A 24,222-nucleotide genomic window follows, 5' to 3' on the forward strand; every position below is an offset into this window, starting at 1 on the left:
CCTGATCAAATCCACAAAAAGACCAAAACAAATCTACATTCCAACAGACTCCTCTCCCTCCACGCACCAAAACCTTTTTATCCAGAGTTGTCGGGTCTCTTTTGATTCTCTTCACTGCTGTTCCACGACTTCTGCGACGACGTCTACGCTCCTCGACGAGGCACCTTATCGTTGTCCGCTCTTCCACGCACACCGCTTTTGAACTGCTTGTGCTGTGTGGTAGACTTCCCCGCCTTCCTCGCTCCGGCGCGGCGCCCAGTCGAGTTCCGAGTCCGCCGAGGTCATGACCGGCTTCGCTCAGTGCTCCTGGCCCATATGGCGGGTAGACGATTTCACTCTCTGTTTTCAAGTCGAGTACGTATTTCCTCTTTTCTTTGTGTTATTCTTTGTTGCTTGTCTGTGCATTTTTTTTCTTGGCATTTTTCGAGCCCTCGCCCCCATGTGGCAGCCGCAAACGCTGCCGATCCCCGTACCAATTACGCTGACTGCTTCTTCAGCTACCTTCGTGTCATAATTCCTCTTGTACTTGTTGCCTTGTCTGCTATCCGCGTCATATTCTTCAATGTCACTCGCATTCTCGACAATCGTAGAACGGAGGGCTACGAGGCCGTCAACAATGGCGATCATGTCATCGATCACACCGCACTCCCGCCCGACCTCGACGACACCGAGTCCGAACAAGATATGGAGATTCACGGCGGTCGCCTCTCCAAGACCCTGTCGCGCGGTTCCGTTGTCCACGCCGATCAGCCTCATGGTCAATTGCTTTCCAACATTGTCGAAATTGTCGCCGTCATCGCCGTCATCGCACTCAACATTCTCGCACTCGTCACCGGCACTGGTTCTTACGGCCGACGCGCCCGTCTCGCCGCCACTGCCAGCTTGATCGTCTGGCTCTACACCCTTGCACTCGTCTCACTGCGTCTATTTCTGAAAGACTCAAAATGGAGACTTCCTCACCTCTGGAACCATACTGCCACCATTTACGGCATTACTTGGGTCTGCTCTCTCGTCATCTTCCGTTCCGCCATCATTAACCCTAGCTCGGAGCTCGCCGAGATGATCGCCGTTGCCGAGTTTGCTTGCATTACCCTTCTCTGGGGAATGGCCATCACCACCCGCAAGGGCAACAAGACCGTCATGATGGAATGGGAAAATGGTCTCGAGCCCTCACGCGAGCCCCTCGCTAGCCTTTTTTCCATTGTCACCTTTTCTTGGGTCGATGATATTGTCTTAGCCGGCTGGAAGACCCCTCTAGAGATGGACACCGTCTGGAACCTCTTGCCAAAGGACAAGGCCGCCAACGTCATTGCTAGCTACCGCTCTTTCAAGCAGTCCGGCTCTCTCGTGGTCCATCTGCTCAAGTACTTCCAGGGTCCTTTGATTGGCCAATGTCTGCTCGCCGCCCTGGCTGGTGTCTTTACCTTTGCGCCCACCATGCTGCTCAAATACATTCTCGAATATGTCGAGGACCCCGACGCTGCTCCACGTAACGTCATCTGGCTCTTTGTCATTCTTCTCCCTGTCCTCGATACCATACGCTCCATCAGCGACAATATTAGTCTGTGGACTGGCCGCAAAATCTGCATCCGCATGCGCGCAATCATCATTGGTGACGTTTATGCCAAGGCCCTCCGCCGCAGGGCCGCTGCCGGCGCTGACAAGACTTTGGGAGTCTCGCAGGACCTTGGCGACCAAGCCGATAGGGGCGCCGTTTCCACCATAAAGCGCGCTCTTGGATTCAAGGGCAAGAAGAAAGCTGATACCAGCACACATGACAAGAAGGCCGCCGCTCCCGACGAGCAAACAAACCTAGGCACCATCATTAACCTCATGTCGGTCGATAGTTACAAAATCTCCGAAACTACTGCCTACCTGCACTTCCTCGTCGGTGCTGCGCCCGTTCAGCTCGCCGTCTCCGTCTTTCTCCTGTGGCAGGTCATGGGTCTCAGCGCCATCCCGGGCATCATTGTCATGGTTTTTCTTGTGCCAGTCAACTATCTCCTTGCCAATGGATTCAGTGTGACCTCCAAGAACATCATGGCAGCTACCGATAAGCGAATTCATATTACCAACGAAGTCCTCCAAAACATCCGCATCATCAAGTACTTTGCGTGGGAGAAGCGTTTTGGCACCATTATCGACGAGAAGCGTGAAAACGAACTCAAGGCTATGCGCTCCCGCTACATCCTCTGGTCTGTCGCTGTCGCCATCTGGAACTCAGTCCCTGTTCTCATCACATTCTTTTCCTTTGTTGTCTTTACTCTCGTTGAGAAGAAGCCTCTCTACCCCTCGGTCGCTTTTACTGCCATTTCGCTATTCATGCTACTACGTATTCCTCTGGATATGCTCGGTGACATGTTTGCTCACGTTCAGGAGGCCAAGGTTTCGGTTGAGCGCGTCGAGGAATTCTTGCAAGAGGACGAGACTGAAAAGTACGAACAGCTCGGTACTGATAACATCGACGAAGATGGCGTCAAGCGTATCGGCTTCCGCGACACCACTCTCTCTTGGGGTAGTAAAAACAACAAGATGGAGGATGGCCCCAGCGCGTTTCGTCTGTGGGATCTCAATATCGACTTTCTCATTGGAAAGCTCAACATCGTTGCCGGTCCGACCGGCTCTGGCAAGACTTCCCTGCTGATGGGTCTTTTGGGTGAAATGACTTTGTATTCGGGCAGAGTATTTTGCCCTGGCGGTCGAAGCCGTGATGATGTCCGAGTCGATCCCGAAACTGGCCTCGCCGACACCATCGCTTACGTCGCCCAAGCTGCTTGGCTGCTCAACGGCAGCATCAAGACGAATATCCTCTTCGGTGCCCCTTGGAACGAGAAGCGATACAACGACGTCATCGTTGCATGCGCCCTCGAACGCGATCTCGACATTCTTGACCATGGCGATGAGACTCTCGTTGGTGAGAAAGGAATCACTCTCTCTGGTGGTCAAAAGCAGCGCATCTCCCTCGCCCGCGCCGTATACTCTGATTCCGCTCATATTCTTATGGATGACTGTCTCTCCGCCGTTGACTCCCACACAGCTCACTGGATCTTTCACCGCTGCCTCAAGGGCCCTCTCATGGAACACCGTACATGCATTCTCGTCACCCACAACGTCCAGCTCTGCGCCCCTCAATCTGACTTCATTGTGGTACTTGACAATGGCCGCGTCAGTGCCCAGGGCGCCTCTGCCGAATTGATTGCTGCTGGCCAGCTGGGTGAGGACTTGCAAAAGTCTAGGCCTGGATCTGCCCTGACATCTCGTGCACCTTCCCGCGCATCCAGTTTCGGTGAGACCACGATCGTGGGAGGCTCCAACGATGGGGCATACAAACCCAAGATGAAGAAGAAAGTGGCCCCTCAGGTGGATCCCATGGACGAAGGCAAAGCTACCGGTGCCATTAAATGGCCCGTAGTGAAGCTCTATCTCTTTTCCATGGGTTCCTACTGGTTCTGGATCATTGCTCTCATCGTCTTTCAGCTGCAGCAACTCGCGCCCGTCGCCACCAATGTCTGGGTCCGAGCCTGGGCCAATCAGTATGTTCAGGAAGACGTTCGTGGCGTCGCTTTCAGCTCTGCGAGTGCCTCGTACAACAACCAGTTCCACCCCAAGGCTGCATGGGCCACCATCGCCAAATTGAGCAAGTTGCAAGTCGACCAGTCGCCTGCCTACACAGACGCCTATACAGCCATTCATCAGGTGCCAATCGGGACTGCCAAATCTGCGGCCGATGTAGATGCAGTCTACTACGTCTTTGGCCTTGCCTTCATTGGTGCTCTTGGTGCTTTTACCGCCTTTGTACGCGATATCTGGATTTTCTTTGGCTCTCTGACTGCGTCCCGTCGCCTGCACAGCGCTCTACTAAACTCTGTTTTGCGAGCTCGCTTCAAATTCTTTGATGTCACTCCTCTTGGACAAATCGTCAATCGATTCAGCAAGGATCTCGAGGCTGTTGATCAGGATATAGCTCCGACCGCCATTGGTGTGCTCGCTTGTGCCCTGTCTCTGATTGTGACGATTGTCCTCATTGCTGTGATCACGCCCGCTTTCTTGATTGCCGCTGTGTTCATTGGCATTCTGTTTTACTGTGTCTCCGTCTTCTATCTTCGCGCCTCTCGTGACCTCAAGCGCCTCGAGTCCGTGCAGCGCAGTCCCCTCTTCCAGCAGTTTGGCGAGACGCTCAGTGGTATGACGACAATCCGGGCTTATGGTGTTGAGCGCCGCTTCATTCAAGAAAACCTCGACAAAGTCAACACCTCGAACCGGCCTTTCATCTATCTCTGGGCTCTCAACAGATGGCTGGCCTTCCGAGCCGATTTCATCGGAAACAGCGTCTCCTTTTTTGCCGGCGTTTTCATAATTCTCAGTATTGGCAAAATTGACGCCGGTGCGGCAGGTATCTCGCTCAGCTACGCCATGAGCTTCACCGACAACGTTCTATGGTTGGTTCGACAGTATGGCACCAATGAGCAGAATATGAACTCGATGGAGCGAATTAAAGAGTATCTCGATGTTGAGCAGGAGGCCGATGCCATTGTGGAGGACCACCGCCCTGCCGAGTCGTGGCCGGAGAAGGGCACTGTAGAATTTGTCAACTACAGCACCCGTTACCGAGCTGACTTGGAGCCAGTGCTCCGCAGCATTTCCCTCAAGATCAACGCCAAGGAAAAGGTGGGCATAGTCGGCCGCACCGGTGCCGGCAAGAGTTCCCTTACTCTGGCTCTTTTCCGTGCTCTTGAGGCAGACAAGGGCGAGATCCTCGTCGACGGAGTCAACATTGGAGCCATCGGTCTCCAGGATTTACGCGAAAAGATAACCATTGTGCCTCAAGATCCCACTCTCTTCACCGGCACGCTGCGGTCCAATCTCGATCCTTTCGATCTATATACCGACGGGCAAATTTTCGAGGCTCTTCGCCGAGTGCACTTGATCGGGGAGGAGGATACCAGTACGCCTGCGACGCCAGTGTCTACCCTCACGAGCAACAAGAATATCTTCAGGGACCTTTCCTCCCCCGTCGCTGATTCTGGATCTAATCTGTCCCAAGGTCAGCGCCAGCTTCTGTGTCTCGCCCGCGCGATGCTCAAGAAGCCCAAGGTGCTTGTTATGGATGAGGCCACGGCGTCGATCGACTATAACACCGACTCGAAGATCCAAGAGACCATCCGCGAGATGCGCGGCACCGTCATTACCATTGCGCATCGCCTGCAGACAATTGTCGACTACGATAAGGTGCTAGTCCTTGATAAGGGTGAGACGGTTGAGTATGCGCACCCTTGGGAGCTGATCAGCGATGAAACAACGCAGTTCTACAGCATGTGCGAGTCGAGCGGTGACTTGGAGATTTTAAAGAAGGCGGCCAAGAAGAAGTGGGATGAGGGCCGCCTTGTGAGCGTGTAAGTGGAATAATGACTCTGTACTTTTATTTTTCTTTTGTCTATGGCATTGCGTCTGGCCCTTTTTTCTCCGTTTGTGTTTTCTCTGCTTTTAGTCTTGTTGTTTTGGGTATGGTAGGCAGGCATTTAGATTACGCATCCTGATCCCGGTGATCTTCTGATTTTTCTCTATACTAGGCGGTGGAGAAAAGGTAACAGATAATTGCAAATAATGAGTCGTTATTGAGAATTCCAAAATAAATTATATTCATCATGCTGTACCATTTCATGCATTAAATTCGGTACTTGCAAGAATGATACAGACCAATCGGTCACGACGGTTCGTGGCTTGGTAGCCCCGCATGGCAGAATTATTCGCAGTTGGCGATGGCCTTTCAATTGTAGCATTTTTTTTTAACATTCAATTTGATGTATCCGTAGAAAACAACGCCCGATAATCTGATTGTCTCTGTTTCAGCGAATTTAGAGCGTTTACGTGTCAGGCCAGCCCTCGACAGTCGACACTGACTGACGCCTCAAACACAACTTGCATCCACAACGCAATCGAGAAGGCGCCTCGCCTGGCGGCTTGGATTCAGGCTGCCGCCTCGCCACCAGAGCCTGAGGCAGTGCAATCCTTCCGACTGCGTGATTTTGCTGACGTGTCGACTGTTTCTCTTCATCAACTGCTCGTCAGCAGCAAGGGCGTCACTTTATTCATTTTTTTCATCCCAAAAACTTCAATCATGGGCAAAGCATCGGACCTCGTCCCTCGGTCCAAGGACGATAACAGTCAGCCGACAACGCCGCTCGTCGAAGGTGCCAGCTCCATATCCTTGCACCACACCAACCCAAACTCGCCACAGCGCCAGCAGTACATTGATGACAACGACTTTGACCGCGCGCCTCCGCACGCCGATGATGACCTGCCGCCGCTGTACAGCGACCACGATGTCAACGCCTTTGTCCCCACCGATCCGCTGATACCACAGGGCACGCCCGGTCTCGACATTGCGCCGTTCCGCAGCTCCGATACCAGCGGGAAGACGTATTTTATTGACCGCCGACTCGACACGGATCCAGCCTTCTTGCAACGGCAGCTCGAGGTCCTCGCCGAGAGCCCGCCGCGGCCTCTTTGCCACGTGCGGGGAACGCACACCGAAACGCGCCGACGCGACGACAAGGAGGAGCAAGAGACAGTCGTTGATTTTGACGTCGAAGTTGAGCTCACGAGTCTACTCTACACTGATGCCCGCACGGGGGCCTCGTGGCGACAGTTGACGACGGTCGGCAACTTTGAAAAGGTGCGCCGCGGAACCGTCTTGGCCAAGCGTGCGCCGGGGTTCGGCGGCAGCAGCGGTGGTGGTGGTGGTGGTGGCCACACCGTGGAAAGCGGCACACCTACCGTCGAATATTGGTGCCATAGCTATTGCGCAAGCTCAGCAGGGCTAAAGAGCTTTTCTCTCGAGCGTCGCGTCACGGGCTGGGACTTTGAGCGTCTCGAGTCGAAGCTGTGCAGGCTGATTCGCGACACCAACTACCAGGGCAACCTGCAGGTTTCCTTTCCCGTGCACAACAACCGCGTCGAGATTTACAACGATTGTCGGACGAGCCGCTGGCGACTGACCAAATGGGTCCAGATTTTGTGCTACGTGACGCTCACCTTTCTCTTTACGTGGCCGTGGCTCTTCTTCCGCACCAAGCGCTGGGAGACAGTCTACGTGGCGTGGCCGCTGCGCGACCCTCGGACGGGCCAGTACGCGAGCCTCAGCGAGGACCAATGGTATAATATGTGGGCGCGCACCATCCAGACGGCGTGTCTGGCACGGCGGCAGGGCATACTCGATCAGGGCGACATTCGTCGCCTGGAGAACCCTGGAGAGATGGCGGCGGCGGCCGGTGGAGGGTTTGCCGGCGCGGTGCAGATGGGCGTAGACGCCATGGGCGTGGTGAACCGCAGCTTTGGCTGGGGTGGCAATGACAATAGACGCGGAGGCTTCAACAGACGCGGCGGGCTCCCGAATTTGGGGAGGAACAGATGCTAAAGGACCTCTGAAATTAAGGCCCATCTGATGAATGAATATGTAGCGAGTATCGTCCTAGCTAGTGCTTTCTGTCTTTTTGGTTTCATTTAGGTGGCATGGTATCCTTTGAAAACGGTTATCAGTTCCCTATTTCAGCTACAAATATTCCATTTCGAATTCGTCGTCCTTCAATGATTGTGCCATCTCAACAGAGAACTATCGCAGAATTGCAAAGGTGCCCCACCATTCCACCCCACCATGTTCTCTCTCATCCCATGACAACCTCGCTCGGATTTCATCTCATCAACGTTCACAGCCCATCCACTGCGTTCGTTAAACGATCATGGAAATTAAGCACACAAAAAGAGCCCTCGCGGTTAGTTTGGAGTCCGACAAGGAGCACCTTAGCCGCGTCATTCATGGTACGATGTTTCCTATCTACCCCTCTACACCGCGACACACTTCAACTACCCTACACTCACATCCTGCCTAGCGGTCATTCAGCCTTCATCATTGTGAATCATCCGACCGCCCTACACACCCTTGATTACACGCTGACAGTACAGACATCTCGGGATCAAGTCCGATAACTACAGAGGATACCCTCGCAGGCATCACGCATGACCTGCCTCTCAAGACCAAGTATTACGCCACTACGGTGCCGATATGGCTGGACCTTATCGACTCGCCGTCTGAATGGGCGTCGTCGTTTCTCTCCACCGAAGCCTCGGAAGTCCTAGCCGTTCTCGGCAGCCTCATTCTCGTCTTCTCCATCCCGGATAGTACGGCGGCTTCTGCAGCAGATTCCACGCGCCAACTCATTCGGCAGGTCGGCAAGGTTGTCCACGACGGACTCGGCGGGTGGGCGTGGGATGGCGTCAAGCTGGCCGTCGGCGTCGGCAGCGCGCTGGACGTGGACGAGTGGGACGAGCTGTGTGCAGAGGCCGGGCTGGAATTTGTGCAGGTCGGCGGCGGCGAGGACAAGCTGCAGCAATTTGGCGGTACACATTAACCACCCCCCGGCCCCAAAAGAAGACACACACGGTCCCCGGGATAGAAAGCAAACTAACAAAAAGGGCAAATGTAGAAAAAAGTGGCATACCTCGCGTCAAAGAGGCTCTCGAGGCAAACGAATGGGACCTGGCCCCTGCGGATGAGCCCCCGTTTGACGACGAGGTGGCCAACAAACATATCTTGGACGACGCGCTCGACCCCGAAAACATGGATTTCGGACTGGGCCAGGCCGATCTCGAGGCGCTGAAAAAAGCCATCTTCGCCAATCAGGGTCCAGAACAAGATTTACAAGACGATCGGAAAGGAGAGGATATTGGCGACGAGGATGTGGCCAAGGTGCAAGCCATGATGAGCAAGCTTCAAGCCGCGCGCGAAGCCGGCGAGACCATGAGCGAGACGCAGCGGCGAAAAATGGCCGCCAAGGCGGTGGAGGAGGTAATGCGGGAGCTCTGACGCTATATAAAACCAGATCAGAATAACGAGTCCAATGGCGGAAGAAAATAAATATATAAACACCCGCACTGATGAAGCAAGGATCTGGGAAAATAGAAACAGTGCTGCTGTTTGCATGTAGTACTGGTAGCGAGGCAAACGGGCCGGAAGTTTATTTCCTCGCAGTTCCAGCGCACCATAGCGGATACAAAGGGGCGGGTGGTACGGATTACACACACAAGTCAATCCTTTACCATCTCATTCTTCGGACTACGTGGTGAATGTCACGACTACCCACGGTTTAGCGAGCCAGTCAGGGGTTCCAATTATTTATCAAGCACCTTCAGCCTTGACAGACAATCGGGACGAGACGGAGTCTCACCTAGAGGCCAGGGCAAGGAAGGAATACCAGTAGGCAAGACTGAGTGCCCTCCCCTGTCCGACGGACCAATGAGGCAAGGCCTGTAAGGGACTTGGGGATCTGTGCGTTCATTGCGAGCCCACCTCTTGGCAAAATGTATCGCAACCTGGGCTCTTTTCGGGATCTCAATCGAGCAGCGTCGTGGTCAATGCTGCGGCTGTACTGCTTAGATAGCCATGCCTGGTTGGGCTCAGTAACATTCGCCCCTCAAAACTGACCTGGGCGGCGGAGGTCAGGCTCTTTTACTATACGTTCATGTTGGCCGCTTGGCTGCCTCTGCGAGGATGCGTGGCGAATCGCGTGTCGCTGATATGATAGCCAGAGCGCGACGCACCGAAACACGACAGAGGTACAAACTTTCACAGTACGCCAAAGGTTGTCAACTTCAGCTCGTCGTTAGTGATTATACGATTCTCACACCATAGCACTGTCGGTTCATGTTATGGGCGTTGTGATTCGAGCAGTACTTTCGTTCCCGCATGCAGCTGGCAGGTTCGATCCGGGGCCTAGACTCACAACAAGGCAAGACAAAGTGTGGCAAGGCTCAAGAACGCCTTCGCGGCTGTTGAGAGTTTGCCAGGGGAGCCCGGAATATATGGAATCTGGGGCCGGCGAATCTCGCCAGTGGCGGCACCGGGAGTCAAGGCTAGGGGGCATGGTGGCTAGTGACCAGCTGCTAAGGAAAGAAGACCCTTTTGAGCCCCAAAATGCCTTGAAGTGTCAAGGCAAGACTTGATGGAAGCTTAGCAGCTCATGCTACGCAACGCAAGGATAAAAGGAGGGCTGTGTAATGGATCGTACGGAAACGGGCCTGTACGGAGCCAAAAGCTGGTGGAATATCTGTACATGGGTGAGGTGCGCGGGGCGCTGTGCTGACTGGTGAAGGTTGGTGTACCATCGCTTCCGAGCAATTTTCGAGAGACGAGAAACTCGATAGCTGCAGAGGACCTAAAAAGGCAGTCAACCATCTCTCCTGTAGAAAAAGGGAAATACGGCATCGCGCTTACTGAGTAATCGGATGGTTTTGCAGCAGTCGCGTTACGAGATTTCGAGGTCATGTCAGCAACAGACGAGTTTGCGCCATCTGCCAATATCGGCTGGTAATTTTGTAACCGATCCGATGAATGAACAAGCATTCTTGACCAGGGTCGGCATCAAAAGCAGGGTATGGCCGGCAGGCCACCGATGAGGCGCGGGTATCGCTACAATCAAAGTCGCTGCCGCCCGCAATCCTAGTAAAGCTTTTGAGTGATTCTTCGGAGTAAAAGCCAGACACAGAGGCCGGGAAGCTGTAGCCAAGCGTCTTGTGATGCTATCGGTATAATCAATACCCACGAATCTTCACCGTGTACGAAATGCGCAGGTCAATAGATAGTCTTGTCGTACGGGTTCCAAGGCGGCTGCGTTGGGCGTCCGGGCGGGCGGGGCAAGGCCCAGATGCGACCGACTGTGGTTGGCTGGCGGCGGACGCAAGGTGCCGCCCATCACTAGTCAGGGGTAATGGGTGGCCAGGCCAGCTCCAAATGGGCCGGCCAAGTGGAAAGGAGAAAAACTTTGCCCGGGCGCCTGACATTCTTCTCAAACAAGGGTGTGTAGAAATTTAAGAAAAAGAAAGGCTTATCAGAATGCGGCGAGAAGCTGTTGAGGGCCATCATATCGCAGCTTTAACCTGCTGGAGTATTCGACGTATAAAGTTTAGGCGTCAAAAGTCGACCTCGACAATCAACCATGCCACGAGTCACACGGCGTGCTCCTAATACACGATCTGGCTGAGTAGGTTGGTGCGACGCAGCCGCAGTGGACTATTTCGAAGCAATGGATGCGTACAACTCATCTAACATGAGCCTGCGGCGGCGTTGATGGAGAAAAGCGGCCTAGCGTGCAGCAAAGCGATGTCGGCTAGTTGGTAAGCCATTGATGAGTGTTAATCATCAGTCAACGGACAAAGCAGACAATAGAGTCGACAAAAGCATCTTGATGAGGGCGGCGCCAAGTTGCGCCAGCTCAGCCCAGCCTTGACCTCGAATATTCATTAGCGTTGAGCATCGCTCCACCAGCTAAGTATCAAGAGTATGTAGCTGGCACGCCTGACAGGTCGGCAGGGAAGTGACCCCAGGAGAATCACAGTGCAGTGGGTGAGTCGATGTCATGTGCGTCTGGTTGTGGTTGGCTGGCATTGCGAAACAGTGTCAACGTGTCTATCAACTGGCAGCATGTTTTGCATATCGATCAAGCTCCATTGAGCAGTGCTGCATAAAGCTGAGTTGACCACACCGTCCACTTGCCACTGTCGCCTGATGAAATTCGCATTGAACTTGAGCTGGAACTTGGCGTTCGGCATAAGAGACGCGCGTTGGCACCTGCAGCCGGCCCGCTGAAAGTCGCTGCAGGAACTGGCGCCTCGCTGCATGTCTCTCCGAACATGCTGTGCTTATAAGTTATAAGTGACGCGGCTGACGCTCACTCCGCATGCTCATTGCTCAGTCAAGCACTCGTCGCATCACTCGCAGGCATACCGGCGCCAGCACGTCCCATGTCAAGACAGATACCACTCAAGACGTTGGTCGTCACCGTGTTACCACCTGACTGTCATCTAGATGGCATTGTTTTGGCTTTCGACAAGAGTATCGCGGACTGCGTCATGCCAAGCAGGGATGATGAATTTCGGCGCAGCCCGCCTTGTTTGGCACACGAGTAGCGAGTCGGCTATTCTTGGCCAGCGGGCTGTAACAATGCCAATGCTTCATGCAGCTCCATCGAAGTGGAAATAAAGTATGCGGAAATATCCACGTGAAAAGGGGATGGATGTGAGCAACAGTTTCTCCATGCATCCTAATACTTTGGATAAGCGAGCCAACGACTCGAAGATACTGAGAGAGAGGGATGTAAATGTGCAAGCCATACCTGGTCAAGCATGCTCACATGACAGGCTACACCATCGGTTGTGCTTGTCGTATCGAGTAGACATGAGATGTAATGTTTTCATTGCCATTGATCCTGTGCAGAAGATCTCAATACATAGTGAGCCTGCCCTGCTCAATGCTGGAATCCCGAACAATGATGCCAAGCTGCAACCTTGCGGGTGTGACGTACATGGGGCCGCGATGCGCGAGTTGGCTGACTAGGGCATAAGTGGCGAGCCCAGTTTGCCTAGGACGATGAATTTGTGTGGTGTCTGAGTGTCTCGCAGAATGCGATCCACAAGGGCAGAACGAGTTCAATGCATTCGTGGTTGTTATTTATTGGCAGCGGTCAGCAGCGGCTTGTAGCGCCAGCATCTTGTGTGACAGATAGATTGAGAGCGAGCATCCGAGGGACTATTTTATTAAGCTGGGCGGTGGGAAGAAGAGTAGCGAAACGAGGCATGGCATGCCGTAGACCGCGTCGATTGGCTCCCCCCAACAAGACTCAAGAGGGCCTTGTCCTCGCCTGACCTTGACTGGCGTCCTCCCCACTCTTATGCCCGTCTGGTGTCAGGGGCTGGATTGGTGGGCTGCTAGTCTGTGGTTTCGTGGCGAGCAAGGCGGATATGGCAGCGTTGGTCGCGACCCCTGTCTTGGATCAAGGCCTTGGCCGGCTTTGGGCGTAGGATGAGACACCAGTGACCATCGACCAGTGGCTGGACGCAGGCGGCGAGCCACAGTGGAGGCGGCTCACCCCTCTAACGGGCCAGATGGTACGTGGTTGGCCGAGGCGTGTGGTTTGAGCAGGGTTTCTCTTGTCTTTCCTTTTCCTTTCTTGTGCTGCTTTTTTTTGGCTGTGGCATGGCGCGCTGGGCAGCAAACTGTCTAGGCTAGCCCGATGTTGTGCCTTGATGCCCTGTCGATCGGTTTTGCTTTTTGGCTGGGAATGGCATTGTTGATGCGAACGCGGCAAGGCCACGCCGGAGGCGCAGGGCCAGCACACAACTGGAGCAAGAGGGCTAGAGAGAACAGATAGTAAGAATAGCCCAAATCAGGGTTGCGGGGTGTTGTATTCTTTGATGGCTGAGTCAGGCGGGATTGGTTTGAGGGGGTGATGCAAATGCGATGCGACACGGCATTCAAGACGACGGGCCCAGGCTTGGTACAGTTGCACACGATTGAGGTCGAGAAGGACGAGGGTGCAAATCCGGGAGGGATACGATGCTGAATGACGCTGATTGCCCCCGAGTAGCACTGAATGTTGACGACGGAGGTGAGCAAAAAAGAGCAGATGCTGGTGCAAAGGCGGCAAGCCGGAACTTGGCAGACACCAGGCAAGGGGTTTGGATGGATGCATGGGGGTGGCTCAGAGTTTGGTTCCTGGGCTAGTGCCAGATCAAGGTTAGACTGGGCTAGTCATTGGTGAGTCTTGACGAGCTCGGGGGGAATGGTGCCTGGAACTAGTCCTCCAGAAAAGAAAGAAATGGGTCTGGGGAGGGGCGGCTTTGGTCAGGCTGGTACTGGTACCTGCAGGACGCAATTGGTAGTCTTCAGTCTTCAACCTTCAGTCTTCAGTCTGATGATAACGGCTGGCATGAGAAATGGCTTGCAAGATAAAACAGGCGAGGATAAATATAGATGGGTCGTGCAAAGTAACTAGGGCGAGGTGACAATGCAGCTGCGCGTCTCTCCAATAATTGATGATGCTCACCATATTAGGCGTAATACCTGGCCTCCTGCATTACTAGTAGGTATAGGTTCCTTCGTAACGCCGTTTCGATGCTCAAACTCATACCTACCTAGTTAAGCAACTGGTGCCACGAGACGGGCCTGTACTGTGAAGTTGATCGCCCTCTGTCATCCCAGGAAGGCGTCCGTGAAGCACCGAAGCAGCGAAGCAAGTAGGATCTAGGCAAGATATTCTGACCGAGATGGCTGATTGAATAAACGTAAGAATAGTGTAGACATGTTCTTTGCTGCAACATTACCTCCGTAACGAAAAGATAAATACAGCACGCGCCTTGCGCCTCCAAACCGGCGCCCGCATACTGCAGGCTGTTGCACATTGCTACAGTGCTACCCGCCTGTCCAAACAGGCACCGCCCACCTCGTCTCGCAGCCAAACATGTACCTGACTAGGGAAAAAAAAGGAGCATGCCTACGGAGTACTGGTACTGACGCTCCTGTGTCGGGTTTGCGGGTCAAGTAGACTGACTCTACCAAAGGCATCAGGAAGCTTCCCCGACTGCTGCGACTGGCTGGATTGTTTGGGTGTGGGTGCGTGCGAGTGGGCTCTGGCTTGGCCCCTGTTTCTTTTTCTCGCCTCCAGCAATTTTTGCTGCTGAAGTGAATCTCAAGCATCCACTCGCTCGCACTGCAGGCGCCGTGTTAAATATTTAGTAAGTATTAAGCCTGTGTGGCCGAAGTATCTATGTAGGTACCTCTGTAACTGATCGTCGCGGGTAATCCGGACAAAGCAAGTAGGTAAATAGTTAGATAGGTACGGTTATACACTCTTTCGTGGTACGCCCTGTGCCCTCCCATTCCCATTCCCATTCCCACTCCCACTCCCACTCCATTGCGAGGTAGGTACCTGTACCCAAGTAGCCCCTCCCTCTCCCCTCTCAATGGCCCCGGCTGCCAGCCAAGCCAGGCACCAGGCAGGTCTGTCTGCCGTACCTTTGCTAGCCTACCGCTAGCTCCAGGCACACCCGTCTAACGCCTTGAATCGCTGATGCACCACCACAAGCCCATCTGCTGTGCTCCCTCGTCGCTCCCAGCCAAAGTCACGCAGGTCCCTTGCACCGCACCAGCATGGCTTCCACAGGCTCCCACAGGCCCAGTCCCACTACTCCCGCACCGCCTCTGCCTCCTTCCACAGCGCTTTCTGTTCTGCCACGCCGCTTGGCCGCTCGCTCGTTCCCTTTTCCCCCCGGCTGCCCCCCATCCATCCCCGTTTTCTTCTCTCTCGCCTCCCATCCTCCATCGTCAACTGGTTTTTTTGTTCTACACTCTTTTTCTTCCCCGCGTCTTTTCTTATTCATTTCATTCCTTTCCTTTCTGTCGCTCTCTACTACCTCCACTCTCTTTAAACACCAATCAGTGATTCCTCACTCCTTTCGGTATCACCATTTCATTCTCTTAGGCTTCTCAGTCCACCGCTATTCCATCAATACGACCCCCCGACGCGGTCTGTACATCCTCGACTACAACTGCTCGAATATAATCACAACACTCGACATCAGCTTTCTCCATCCTTTCTCCTCAGCAGTCGACGCATCACATTCTTTACTCGTTATAATCCAACTTTTCACCCTCCTTCGCTACACGATTGGTGCCGCTGCGCTCTCGACAATTCCTCGAACCACGCCGCCTCGTTAGAATCGTGTTTGCTGCTATACACGCCCACTACTTGAAACCACAATAAACTAAAATCGCAGTGTTCGTCGCTGACGGACCCAACAACATCCTCAGCCATGGCCACGGAAGTTGAAATGCCCGTCTCCATGATGCCCATGCACCAGGCCCCCGAGTCCTCGAGCCCCAACTCGACTACGGCTCCCGGTTCCGCCACGGCCACCTCCTCTGGGCGGACGCCCTCCCCTACCGCCTCTACCGCCGGCCACACATCGGCCAGCATCTCGAAGCGCCCACCTCGCAAGAGCACACTGACCCAGCAGCAAAAGAATCATAAGCGCCAGCGTGCCACCCAGGACCAGCTCGCCACTCTCGAAGTCGAATTCAACAAGAACCCTACCCCCACTGCCAGTGTCCGTGACCGCATTGCCGACGAAATCAACATGACGGAGAGATCCGTCCAGATTTGGTTTCAAAACAGGTATGTTTCGACTACACGCGTGAATCTCATTTGGACACGTCCAAGTCCTCCACTTGCCTACCTATTCCTACGTCCATGTACATGCATCGCCAGTTGCTGACCTTCTTCAGACGTGCCAAGATCAAGCTGCTGGCCAAAAAGAGCCTTGAAACAGGCGAAGATATTGACAACATACCCGAATCCATGCGCGCTTACCTTGCCATGCAAGCGATGGAGTCTGGCAAGAGCCTTGGTGGAGGCTATCTCGGCCGCACCGGACTCATGCCCTTTGGTCACGGAAACTCACTCCTCGGCGAACAAGCCAGCCCCGGCAAGGTTCTGATTCACCACCTCAGCTGCCGCTCTCTCAGCATCGGCAAGTGGACCAGGGTCGGCCAGAACACAATGGATCTCATCATCTTCTACTCCCCCGACAAGTGCACCATGACCTACTATATCAACAACGATCAAGCCGGCTACAAGATCGAGTATCCCTTTGCTTACATCAAGAGCATTTACCTAGAACATAGCGAAGGCGATCTTTCTAAGCTCGGCGGCATCGTCATTGAGCTCAACCACGCCCCCAACTTCTTCATGGACTCGCCTCCCTCTGCTGGCGGCTTCTACCAAGTTGGCGACTTTACCGAGGATTCGCAGGCTTCGAACTGCATGCTTCACCACCTCGGTGGTAACCCCAAGGTCCTCAGCGGCCAGCTCGCCAAGCTCATCTCCCTCGAGTCCTTCATGAATCGCCACAGCAACATGACCTATGCCGCCCCCAGCCCCAACGCCGCCATGGAGGCTCACGCTATTGCCGCCTCGGCCCCCGTCTCGCCTATTCCTCGCCCATCCTCCCAGCCCAACTTTGCTCCCAGCCACATGGGCATGATGCCTGACCAGAACCAATGGGGCATCGGCCAGATGCATTCGGCCATGCGCCCTCCCCAGGGCCACAAGCGCCAGAGAAGTCGCTCCGTCCCCGGTCCCATTGACTTTGCCATGTTCCAGAACCAACCCATGCCCTCGTTCTACATCTCAGCTCCGACCGACATGGGCCCGCCCCAGACTCCTGGCGTGTATGCGCCTGTCCCTCAGCAGCCAAACATGGTCAATAACCTGCGCATCGACACCCAAGCTGGATTCGGACTTGACATGCGCCAGTATCCAATGTCTGCCACGACCGCCTCACCCGCCGACTTCCCCCACAGCCCCAGCTTCTTCTCGCAGGGTCCCGACGGCACGCCGCTTGGCACTCCTGGTTACACTCCTGCTTACAGCGGTGCTTTCATGTCTCCCATGGTGGGCCCCGAGCCGAACGGCCCAACGTCAACTCCATCTCTCGGCTACGCTGGCAACGAGCCTACCATTGCCGACCAGTCACCTCCCATGCACATGATGGGTCGCCCTGGCTCCGCTGGCATGTATGGAGCGCAGGACGGCTCCTGCGCTGTCTCAGAGGATGGCACGGCGCTGAATGATATGTACTCAAAGCACAACATCAACCTCTCGCCACACTTTGTGCAGCCGCAACAAGCAGAACTCGACATGGACCAACTGGTTCATTTCGACACAGTCGACCCTTCGAGCCTCTCGCCCCCCGAAGCTTTGGCCTCGGCATCACAATAACCCGCCGACGGCTTGATGTTGTCTTCTCGTCTCTGTTCTTGCATTGAGCATTACTTTTTGGTTCGGGCTTTCGTTTGGCGTTGCTTGTTGTCTTTGCTGGCTGTCTTTTTTAATACCATTTGTCTTTCTGTCCGTCCCTTGCCACCAGTTTTTTCTCTATTCCTCCTTCTGTCTGATTTTGTTGCACTTTTTACCATGAAGTCCTCGCATCTGGCCCGACTGGCCAGTTTGCGGACTTCCTGTGCCACCGGCGGTAATACTTGATTACTTTACTCCGCTTGCTCTCGCCGGGGCGGATCTATAACGAGTCTTGCATGAACGAAAACATTCTTTCATTTTTGGAGAATCGGCCACACGGCCACGGGCACATGGGTCTCAAGGCTTTGAGTTCATCTGTTGAGGGGGCCCTCGAGTCTGTATAGACGCCGCTAGTCCTTGTTGGGCTGTTCTATGGGCATGCATCTCCATTGTTGCAAACGGTGGTCTGAGTCAGCCAGCCCTTTTCCTACTTGTGTTTTGCCTGTAACTACCTCGCCACAGTTTGTTCGGGATGCATCTCGGACTAGTTCATGGCGCCCTGCACATTGGTGGCTTTTTTGTCTTCCTTGTGCCCTCACTTTTCCCACTTTTCCTTTTTCTTCTTCTTTCAGGCACGATTGTCAATATTGCTTTTTATTTGGGAAGCCCAGGAGGCTTTTGACTGCCATTAGTTCATTTCCATCTCTTCTTGTCTTGGCAGCTATGTAATGGAAGATAGATTCTGTATTTAGGGGTTTTGGATAATGCAGGTTCCTGCGTTAGGGTCGTTAGGGGGACGCGAAAAATTGCACATTATTGTACGCTTTCTTTTCTAGACTGGTTCCCCTTCCTTTGGTGACTGCGCGAATGACCTTGGCAAGCCGGGAAACGTGTGCTGTTAGGGGCGTGGCTGTCATCGTGCGGCAGCCAAGATGCTTGTCCTGGAATAACCGTGTCGATCATGGCGAACCCTTGGCCACCCAACGATTGCGCCGACAGTGTACTTGTACCGAAGGCTGATTTGAAGTATTTCTTGGTCGCGTATCAAAAGCTCCGTCCCTAATTAGAAGTCCTAACTAAGCCTAAAGGTTAGGTAGCTGAAGCGTATTTCTGTGGTCTGGCTGTGGGCAAAGGGTCAAGGGGCCGTGGAAGTGGGCTCCACGGGGCCGCCGCAAACTAAAAAGTTAGGCGCTGAAGCGAGGCTGTGCTGGGCTGGGCTGGGCTAGCATTACGTGTGCGGAGAGGCAGACTGTAAATAGTACTTGGCAACTCGGGTAATAAGTACAAGCCCAGGCCTCGTGTGCCTTTGTACACCTCCCCACCCACGCCTTCACCTTTGTTTGCGCGACTGGAACAGCTAACGACCATGGCCAAGCATTGCCCTCGCGGCGGTATCGAATGATAAAGGGGCTGGTTCATCAACGCTGCTTCTGTCCCATCCATCCCAATTCTTGCCATATCTGTTTTCTCCGGGATCCCTGCGTCAACAGCTGCACTTAGACACGGCTGACCAGCACTCTTACTTTCACGACAAACATCAACCCGACGCACTCACCACCAGGGTCTCGGCGCCTGCCACAACCCCAAATGGTGAGACAAGACGGGTGGTATGCATCCCAATCGCATTGACGCGGCGTTGCACCCCGCCGAATACGTCTCGAGTGCCTCTGATGCCGCCGCTGTTGATGCCGCCGTCAATATTCAGCGCAATCGCTCGTCTGCCGCTCCGCGCATGACGGCCGCTTCCCGCTCCCGTACGGATCCCGGCCTAGCCCTCGGTCGGGATAACGCAGAGACTGCTCGCGCGCCCATTTCTGAGCGACACGAGCTCCAGACGATTCACTCCAAAGCGCCCTTCGCCATCAAGACCGACAGCGTCGATGATGCGGCCACGAGCGCCGGTGCCTCGGCCGCAGCCGCCAACTCCATCCCCTATACGAAGCCCTCGTTCCGCGACCGTCTGGCTCGTCTTCAGCCCGAACGGCTTACGAGCAATAAGCGGCGCCGACAGATGCACGGCTTGGTATGGAAGGAGAGCGTCAAGGACTGGGTCGCGACCGCGTACCAAAGGGTCATTATCGAGGGTCTATTGCGCCAGAAGCCGCTGCCGCCGTCGCACGATGGTCGCCACATTCCCATGAATTACCCGCACGACATGATCGACGAGCGCAGTGGCCGGCACTACTGCAGCAACTTCATCCGCTCCTCGCGCTACACAGTCTACGACTTTATTCCGAAGCAGCTGTTCTTCCAGTTTAGCAAGCTGGGCAACTTTTACTTTCTGGTCATGGGCATCCTACAGACCATTCCAGGTCTGAGTACCGTAGGACGCTGGACCACAATTGGACCGCTGCTTGCGTTCGTGGCATTTAGCATGGCCAAGGAAGGACTGGATGACTACCGAAGATATCAGCTTGACAAGTCGGAGAATAGAAGCAGTACCTTGGTGCTATCCCGTAACGACGGCAGAAAACGGAAGGCAACACATGCCAAGACTGCATTGGCGCGCATCAAGAATCGCAACGAAAAAGCCGACGTCACTGTGGAGGAGACGGCTCTCGGCGACCTCGAGCAAACTCGCCCAAGCTCTGATTGGATTGAGCTTGACTGGCAACAAGTTCGCGTCGGCGATATCGTCCGTCTGCAGCGTGACCAAAATGTACCCGCTGATATGGTGCTGCTGCACGCCACGGGTCCCAACAGTGTTGCCTACATCGAGACCATGGCTTTGGATGGTGAGACCAATCTCAAGGCCAAGCAAGCCTGCCCGCCACTTGCCCACTGCTGCAACACGATTGACGGCCTGCGCCAGACACAAGCGACCATCGTGTCCGAGGACCCCAACATTGACCTTTATAGCTACGATGGAAGAGTCATGATCGACGGAGAGATGCTGCCGCTGACCCTCAACAATGTTGTCTATCGCGGCTCGACCCTCCGCAACACGTCCGAAGCAATCGGCCTCATCATCAACTCGGGCGAAGAATGCAAGATCCGTATGAACGCTCACAAAAACGTGCGCACCAAGAAGCCCGCCATGCAGTCCACAGTCAACTTGATGATTCTCTTTCAAATATTCATCGTCGTCATGCTCGCCGTCGGCTTCACCATTGGCTATTACCTTTGGGAAGAAGACGTAGAGAACAGATCCTTCTATCTCTACAGAAACGGCTTCTACGACGCTTCTGTGCCCTTTCGAGAAATCTTTTTTGGTTTCCTCATCATGTTCAACACACTAATTCCGCTGTCACTCTATATCAGTCTGGAAATTGTGAAACTGGGACAGCTGCTATTGCTGCATGATGCCGATATGTACGATCCTGTGACGGATACGCCCATGGTGGCCAATACGACGACCATTTTGGAAAATCTGGGACAAATCAGCCATGTCTTTTCCGACAAAACGGGCACATTAACAGAAAATCTTATGCGATTTCGCAAACTGTCTGTCGCTGGTATTTCCGTCTTACATGACATGGACATCTTGCGAGACGAAAAACTCAAGCAGGTCAAGTTGGATTCACGCAAGGTCTCGAAGAAGCGCGGCAAGCAGTTGGCAAATGTCATAGCGTCGGCAGATCCAGTCGGGCGTACATCCACGGGATCTTTCACCCACTGGAAGTCGTCGGTCCGGCCCAACGATGAACCGGACATGAAAACAGAAGAATTGCTTGAGTATATCCGCTCCAAACCCAACACTTCCTTTTCGCGCAAAGCCAAGCACTTCCTTCTATGTATCGCTCTTTGCCACACTTGCTTGCCCGAATGCAAGGATGATGGCTCTATCGAATTTCAGGCCGCATCACCTGATGAGCTTGCCCTCGTCGAGGCCGCACAAGATCTAGGATATATGCTCATCGATCGCCCGGCTCAGACAATCAAGTTGCAGACGATTGACGCAGAGGGAGCCATGGTCGTGGACTCATACCAGGTCTTGGACGTGATCGAATTCAGCAGTCAGCGAAAGCGCATGTCTATCATCGTCCGTATGCCAGACAACACCATTTGCGTGATTTGCAAAGGTGCCGACAATGTCATTACCTCACGGCTGAAGCTGAGTCACCTTGCCGAGCAAAAGGCGCGTGACATTGGCCGCAGAGCCAGCATGCGGAAGACTTTTGAGAAGAACAAGGCATTGCAGAGGAAAAGCATGCAATTGAGCGTTCGGTCGACTCCTAGAACTAGTCTCGCCATGCGGAACCGCGAATCGACGGACATCCGTGACAGTCTGCGGCAGAGTATTGGCCGTCGCTCTGTGGACGGTGCTCGACTAGGGGAAGGCCTCTCTTCATGGCTACAGAGGCGACACATTGAGGAAACGACCTCTCCTCGTCACTCGGTTGAGTTGCTCAAATCCAACCGCCAGAGCCTCAGTCGCGTCGCCCCCTTTGACGCCATCGACCGCCGCGTTGACGAGAGCGTAGCTTCGAGCGACGCTGCGACTTTCGAAAAGTGCTTCCAGCATGTTGACGACTTTGCCACAGAGGGTCTGCGTACGCTACTCTACGGTTACCGCTACATTGACGAGGATACTTACACCAAATGGAAGGCGCAGTATCGCGAGGCGGAAACGAGTCTTGTTGACCGGCAACAGCGTATTGAAGAGGCTGGCGACGTGATTGAACACAAGTTTGATCTGGCTGGCGCGACGGCCATTGAAGATAAGCTCCAGGATGGTGTGCCAGAGACCATAGACAAGCTGAGCCGCGCCAACATCAAAGTCTGGATGCTTACCGGTGACAAGCGTGAGACAGCAATCAATATTGCGCACTCTGCGCATGTCTGCAAGCCCTTTTCGGAGCTGTATATTCTAGACGCAAACGCTGTTGCAACGCTGACGGACCAACTTACCATGACTCTAACCGATGTCAGTCGCGGCATGCTGCCCCATACTGTTTTGGTCGTAGATGGCCAGACTCTTACCGAGATTGACGCTGATCTCGATCTCTCTGTCCTCTTTTACGACTTGGTTGTTCGTGTCGACTCCATCATTTGCTGTCGCGCGTCCCCCTCGCAGAAGGCCGAACTTGTCAAGGCAATTCGGCGCTACGTCCCTAACAGTATGACCCTCGCCATTGGCGACGGCGCCAACGACATTGGCATGATTCAGGCCTCGCACGTAGGAATCGGTATTTCAGGACGTGAAGGGCTCCAGGCCGCACGAATTTCGGACTATTCCATTGCGCAGTTTCGCTTCCTGCAGAAGCTGCTCTTGGTCCACGGCCGCTGGAACTATCTTCGTACCGGCAAGTACGTGCTGGCCACCTTTTGGAAGGAAATATTTTTCTATCTCATGCAGGCCCACTTCCAACGCTTCACTGGTTATACCGGCACGTCGCTCTTTCAATCTACTAGTCTGACCTTGTTCAACACACTCTTTTCGTCATTGGCCGTCATTCTACCTGGTATCTTTGAGCGAGATTTGCGTGCGGAGACTCTCTTAGCTGTGCCCGAGCTATACACATTCGGCCAACGGAATAAGGCGTTCAACTATCGCTTGTATATTGGCTGGATGCTGATGGGAATTGCTAGCAGTTTCATCGTCTTCTACATCAGCTGGGCCGTGTACAGTTCGGCCCTGTTTACCGAGGACACCTCCCTCTATGCCATGGGCACTATCTGTTTCACCGTCGGCGTCGTCTTCATAAACACAAAGCTATTTATCCTCGAACTACACAGCAAAACTATCATTACGTTCGCGGGGTACGTTGTCACGGTTGGCGGCTGGTTCATCTGGCTGCTGATCCTGACCAAAGCCATCTCCCCAGCCATGAATGTATATCTCGTCTATGATACATTCATCCGCAACTTTGGCGCCCGTCTCGAATGGTGGATCATGCTCCTTCTTGCCCTCACCGGACCCCTCATGCTGGAGCTTGTTATCCAGAGCGTGCGAAGGGTGTATTGGCCCACAGACACGGATCTCATGCAGCGCATGGAAAAGGATGCGGATACACAACAGATGCAGGCTCTCTTTGATCAGGATCCGGAGTCTCATCGCCACGACGATCATGACAGCCATGACGACGAGGAAGAAGCCTCGGCCGACCACCAGCGCGGCCGCAATGCGACAAAGCTGAGCCAAGAAATCGACCGCAGACCAGGACATGCTCGATTCTCGCAGTCGGATGTGCCGCGGAGAGTTCCAGCTATGCGCGCTAGTCTGGATGAGAGCAGGCGACCCCAATTCACGCCGGCAGCGGTGAAACGAGAGTCCTCGTTGAACAGGCTCCCTACGAAACTCGAGCAGATCCGGGACGATTAGCGGAAATGTTAGATGAATTCAACATCAATTGCACTATTGAGCTATGATGCCAGTGCACTTCATTGCTGCCGGGGTAGTGCTGATGCACGATTGCGTTTTTGTTTCTATGATGAATGGGAAAAGGAGTTGGATATACCATCGTTTGTCTTGTTTTCACGAGCGCGAAATACGCCTATTGCTTGTTTTTTCGGTCTTTCCTTGCCTATAAAGGCTGTAGTATCATCTTTCAGCTTCGTTTTCATGTTAGTTTACGACTTCCTAAACATGCTATTTGTTCGACTCTCTGGGGATATTTCAAGTACACGGACACTGACCCCGCTATCAAGTGAT

At 53.9% G+C, this 24,222-nt stretch overlaps 4 protein-coding genes across 4 annotated transcripts; all 4 read left to right on the forward strand.

Annotated features, from left to right (window-relative positions):
• Window positions 1-283: 283 nt before the first annotated feature.
• BBA_09762 (ABC transporter) lies at window positions 284-7,417 on the forward strand (the record flags this gene model as incomplete). Its single annotated transcript, XM_008604859.1, has 3 exons — window positions 284-354; window positions 429-5,393; window positions 5,851-7,417. The coding sequence occupies 3 exons, from the start codon at window positions 284-286 to the stop codon at window positions 7,415-7,417; spliced, it is 6,603 nt and encodes a 2,200-aa protein (XP_008603081.1).
• A 322-nt stretch (window positions 7,418-7,739) lies between these two features.
• BBA_09763 (alpha and gamma adaptin binding protein p34) lies at window positions 7,740-8,863 on the forward strand (the record flags this gene model as incomplete). Its single annotated transcript, XM_008604860.1, has 3 exons — window positions 7,740-7,818; window positions 7,963-8,397; window positions 8,484-8,863. 3 exons carry the CDS (start codon window positions 7,740-7,742, stop codon window positions 8,861-8,863), a joined length of 894 nt encoding a protein of 297 aa, XP_008603082.1.
• A 6,779-nt stretch (window positions 8,864-15,642) lies between these two features.
• On the forward strand, window positions 15,643-17,609 carry BBA_09764 (homeobox domain-containing protein; the record flags this gene model as incomplete). Its single annotated transcript, XM_008604861.1, has 2 exons — window positions 15,643-16,004; window positions 16,115-17,609. The coding sequence occupies 2 exons, from the start codon at window positions 15,643-15,645 to the stop codon at window positions 17,607-17,609; spliced, it is 1,857 nt and encodes a 618-aa protein (XP_008603083.1).
• Window positions 17,610-19,236: 1,627 nt separating this feature from the next.
• BBA_09765 (phospholipid-translocating P-type ATPase) lies at window positions 19,237-23,892 on the forward strand (the record flags this gene model as incomplete). Its single annotated transcript, XM_008604862.1, has 1 exon — window positions 19,237-23,892. The coding sequence occupies one exon, from the start codon at window positions 19,237-19,239 to the stop codon at window positions 23,890-23,892; it is 4,656 nt and encodes a 1,551-aa protein (XP_008603084.1).
• Window positions 23,893-24,222: the final 330 nt, after the last annotated feature.

This window comes from Beauveria bassiana, assembly GCF_000280675.1.
Source record: "Beauveria bassiana ARSEF 2860 unplaced genomic scaffold BBA_S00066, whole genome shotgun sequence".
In the NCBI taxonomy this organism is placed as follows: domain Eukaryota; kingdom Fungi; phylum Ascomycota; class Sordariomycetes; order Hypocreales; family Cordycipitaceae; genus Beauveria; species Beauveria bassiana.